The sequence below is a fragment of the Chaetura pelagica genome, unplaced genomic scaffold (assembly GCF_000747805.2).
Source record: "Chaetura pelagica isolate M959 unplaced genomic scaffold, ChaPel_1.0 scaffold20, whole genome shotgun sequence".
NCBI lineage: Eukaryota > Metazoa > Chordata > Aves > Apodiformes > Apodidae > Chaetura > Chaetura pelagica.
Window position 1 is genome coordinate 3,815,325 of NW_009951958.1, and position 3,658 is coordinate 3,818,982.

A 3,658-nucleotide genomic window follows, 5' to 3' on the forward strand; every position below is an offset into this window, starting at 1 on the left:
TGTTTGATTGCTATTCAGAATAAAGTCTTAATTTACCCAATAACATCCTCTGATTACACAACCAGTCCATCTCCTTCAGAGAACTGCAGGGTTGGGCAGGGAGTGGGAAGCTCTTGCAGATGGGGCTGGAGAGACCTGCACTGTGGTGGCACCGAGGGAAGGCCAGGGCAACAACCCACCTGCCTCACCAACTAGGGCTGCTTCCTAAATGACAGAACAGAACAACACGGAATCAGCAGAATCACCTGCCCAGGTGATCTCAAGAACATAGTCTGCTCTGCAAATGCCTTTTTAACCATGTGTCAACTCTCAATTTCCTCATCAATCTTCAATAGGTGTGCTGTGAACTCTGATAACACTATTGAAAAAGACCCAAATCCCTCAAAATAGGTGGAGGGGAAAAAGACAGAAATGTGCAAGAAATAAACAGATTCTCCACTTTATTTTTAATAAAAATTTAGATCCTAGATGGATACAGCATCTGTAAAAGACAAGAACAGAGAGAATCACGTTAGAAATCCTGTTACTGGACTGTAATATTTTTACACAAGTTTGCATATACAACCTAGATCACTGATCTCTTCAACTACTGCAGAAGTGACCCCCCATCTACATGGAAGAGATGCAAGAATTTAAGCTTGTAAGAGCCTCACTAGAAAGATACTGCATCAAAACTCTGGGTGAGGGAGCTAAAGGGACAGTCTCACTGAAGCCTTGTGGCTAAAACAGGTCTCAGTGGACAGGTCAGGTCAGCACATTCCCCAGTTACAACACTTGTGAGGCAGGAGAAAAATCTTGTCAATGCAACTGGAGTACAAGGGTGCAAAAACACATGTGCAAGATGGAATAGAAACCAACACAGCTTTAGAAGGGAGCTTTACAAGAGCCCTGGAGCTCAAAGAGCATTTCTAGACAACCTGAGCAAGGACACAACACCCCAGACCATGAAATGAACCCCTACAGCACAGGAAGCCAGCCATAAACCTGAGTTTATCAAAGAGCTGTGCTGAATACACAACAGCAACAGAACAAAGCTGTAGCTTTCCCTCACCCTATGTGGGATTAAAAGGCATCCTAAAACTAATAAGCATCTTATTGCTAGTATCAATGCACTTACCACCCGGATTCTGTGTCCAATGGCCTTGGCAGGGAGGTTGGAGCGGAACTTGGCGCGCACCATGCCGCTGTTGCCGTGGGCACGGGTCACCTTCCCCCAGATGACTCGTGTCCTGTTGGGCTTCCCGCCGGGGGTGACCGTGTTGCTGAGGAGAGGAGAACACAACTGCTGAGCACTCCAGGCACAGCTCCACAGGGGACTGATCCATCAGACAGGGCATCAGACAGGGCAGACAACGCAGCCCCTTTAAGGCACTTCCATAACGTCATTTCACAGCCATCTTTAACTGGGCCACCTTTCACTTTTACTTACCTGAGAAATCTGCAAGGCCTGATACTTTCACTACACCTTCCAAACAGGTAAGTACTGCAGCTTGTGATTTATCAGAACCTCCACTGAAGAATTATTAACAAGTAGCAAAGCTTAAAAATTTGGCAAACACTGATGCTGAGATGGTGAACCCAAAAGCTTATAAATTTCAACTCCAAAGAAAATGCTGTATCTTATTTGTAAGATTTCTCCAGACACACCAAAGGCAGGAGAGGCCTAAGCCTTGGGGATGGACTGCAAACCCCTGCTTCAGAGGAAAAGCCATACACCATTTTGGAAATAACAGTGATCAAGCCATCAGTCTGATCAATTTTATTCAAGACAATTCTGAACTCCCATATCTTAACTCTTAACACTACACTCAAATAAAAACCTAAGTGGAAGGTGGTAAGTAACCATTCTTAAGGCCTCCATCAATTCCAGCACAGCAGAAGTGACAGTGCTCTGACATAAGACATGCAAAAGCCAGGATACCAATTCCTCAAAGCTTCACAAAATAATTCTGCTGTTAAAGCAACTCAGTGGCTCATGGTACCCAACACAAATTCACCTTCCTTCAATTTACATTAACCTGCCTTCAGGTTTTGTCAAACTCAGGCAAAACTTATTCCTCACCTCATCTGGTCTCTAAAATATAGTTTACAACAAATGGCAATTTCACATAATACCGTGATCTGAATGAAGAACATGTAGGCCAATTAAAGCAAAAATAACCAAGGACCTCAGAAAGCAAATCAACTCTGGAAGCTGGTCTGCAGAGTTCTACCCGGACATTCTATCGATAAACTGAGCCAAATTTTTTTTTGTTCCAACAAACAGCCTGCTCAGATCCCAGCATTTGCAAAAGCTGATATAGTAGTTGGCTAATTTAGCATAATAATAAAGCTACTCACTTTTTAGCTTTGTACACATAGGCACACCTCTTGCCCAAGTAGAAGTCTGTCTCCTGACGGGCATAAACCCCTTCAATCTTCAGAAGGGCAGTGTGCTCCCGCTGGTTTCTGAGGCCACGTTTGTAGCCAGCAAAAATGGCCTTGCACCACAGCCTGAAACATTCAGAACATGTACAGGTTATAATTCACTCCAAGGCATCCAATGCATAAATAAATAACGTGCTGCTTCAGTAGAAACTATTTCCTGACCAGCAGAAATGTAGCTGAGGAAAATCCCCACTAATTTTTCTTTTACTAATTATTACAAATCTTTACATTCAATCAACATAGCTAAGGAACATGAAGCATCTCTCAGAACTTTGTAACTTTCTGCTTCTTACAAACTTCTGTCACTACAGACTTCACACCAACATCAAAGAGCTTCAACACAGGCAGGTTGACATTTTCCAATGTCTACAACCACGCTGGAATGAGCAAACATTAATTTTTTCTATGCAGCACATAAAGAGTCTCCTGGTTGCAACAACTGCTATAACAAGACATTAACTACTGCTAATTTGTAGCCTCAAAGGAATTAACCAGGGAGACCACCTCACAGACAAGGGACATTACACAAACTCCTCAAGACAAAGACCTGTCTGAATTACACAAGTAATTTTAGGGCTCATTCCACACATCATGTACACATGACTGTCTCAACTGCATCCAACAACTGTCCCACAATACATCAGTATTAAACCAAGCTGTCCAGTCCTACCCTTCAATCATGCTCAACAGAAGACAATCTCCACAAATAAACACTGAAACAAAACACTGTGATTCAGGTTCAATCCCTCCCCCATTCACAAACTCAACCCCTATATTCACAAGAAAACTCCATGGCACAGTAATCATTACCCAAAGAAACCAGCTTTCTAGGCCTCTCCTGTTCACTGAAGGTTCACAAACGCTGTGCTAAGAACACCAGTAATACCTCAGAACTACTGAACGGCCGGGAAAATCATGGCACAGCACCTAACAGTCACAATCTGCTTAAGGCAGAGGCCTCAGAAGAACGGGACGCATAACAGAGGACCCAGCAAGATACAGGGCAGAGAAGCTCTCTTGGAAAATGAGAGCAGCCAAACGAAAACGAATCGCTGCCCGCCACTTTAACAAAACACTCCCAGAAACGCTCAGTTTGCAGCACGATCTGTCAAGAGGCAAATTGTAACAGCCCGCCGGGAGCCGCGTCAGCAGGACAGGTCACTCACCTCCCGGCCATGGTGTCCTCCCGAAGTCCTGGTCCCAGCAGGCCTAAAAAGCACACACAAGCCAT

General features: G+C 44.1%; 1 protein-coding gene across 1 annotated transcript; it reads right to left on the bottom strand.

Moving 5' to 3' along the window:
• Positions 1-425: 425 nt before the first annotated feature.
• RPL35A (ribosomal protein L35a) lies at positions 426-3,630 on the bottom strand. The gene is made up of 4 exons (XM_009999758.1): positions 3,594-3,630; positions 2,341-2,493; positions 1,118-1,262; positions 426-481 (listed from the first exon to the last, which is right to left on the bottom strand). The coding sequence occupies exons 1-4, from the start codon at positions 3,602-3,604 to the stop codon at positions 458-460; spliced, it is 333 nt and encodes a 110-aa protein (XP_009998060.1). The 5' UTR covers positions 3,605-3,630; the 3' UTR covers positions 426-457.
• Between the last annotated feature and the right edge of the window lie 28 nt (positions 3,631-3,658).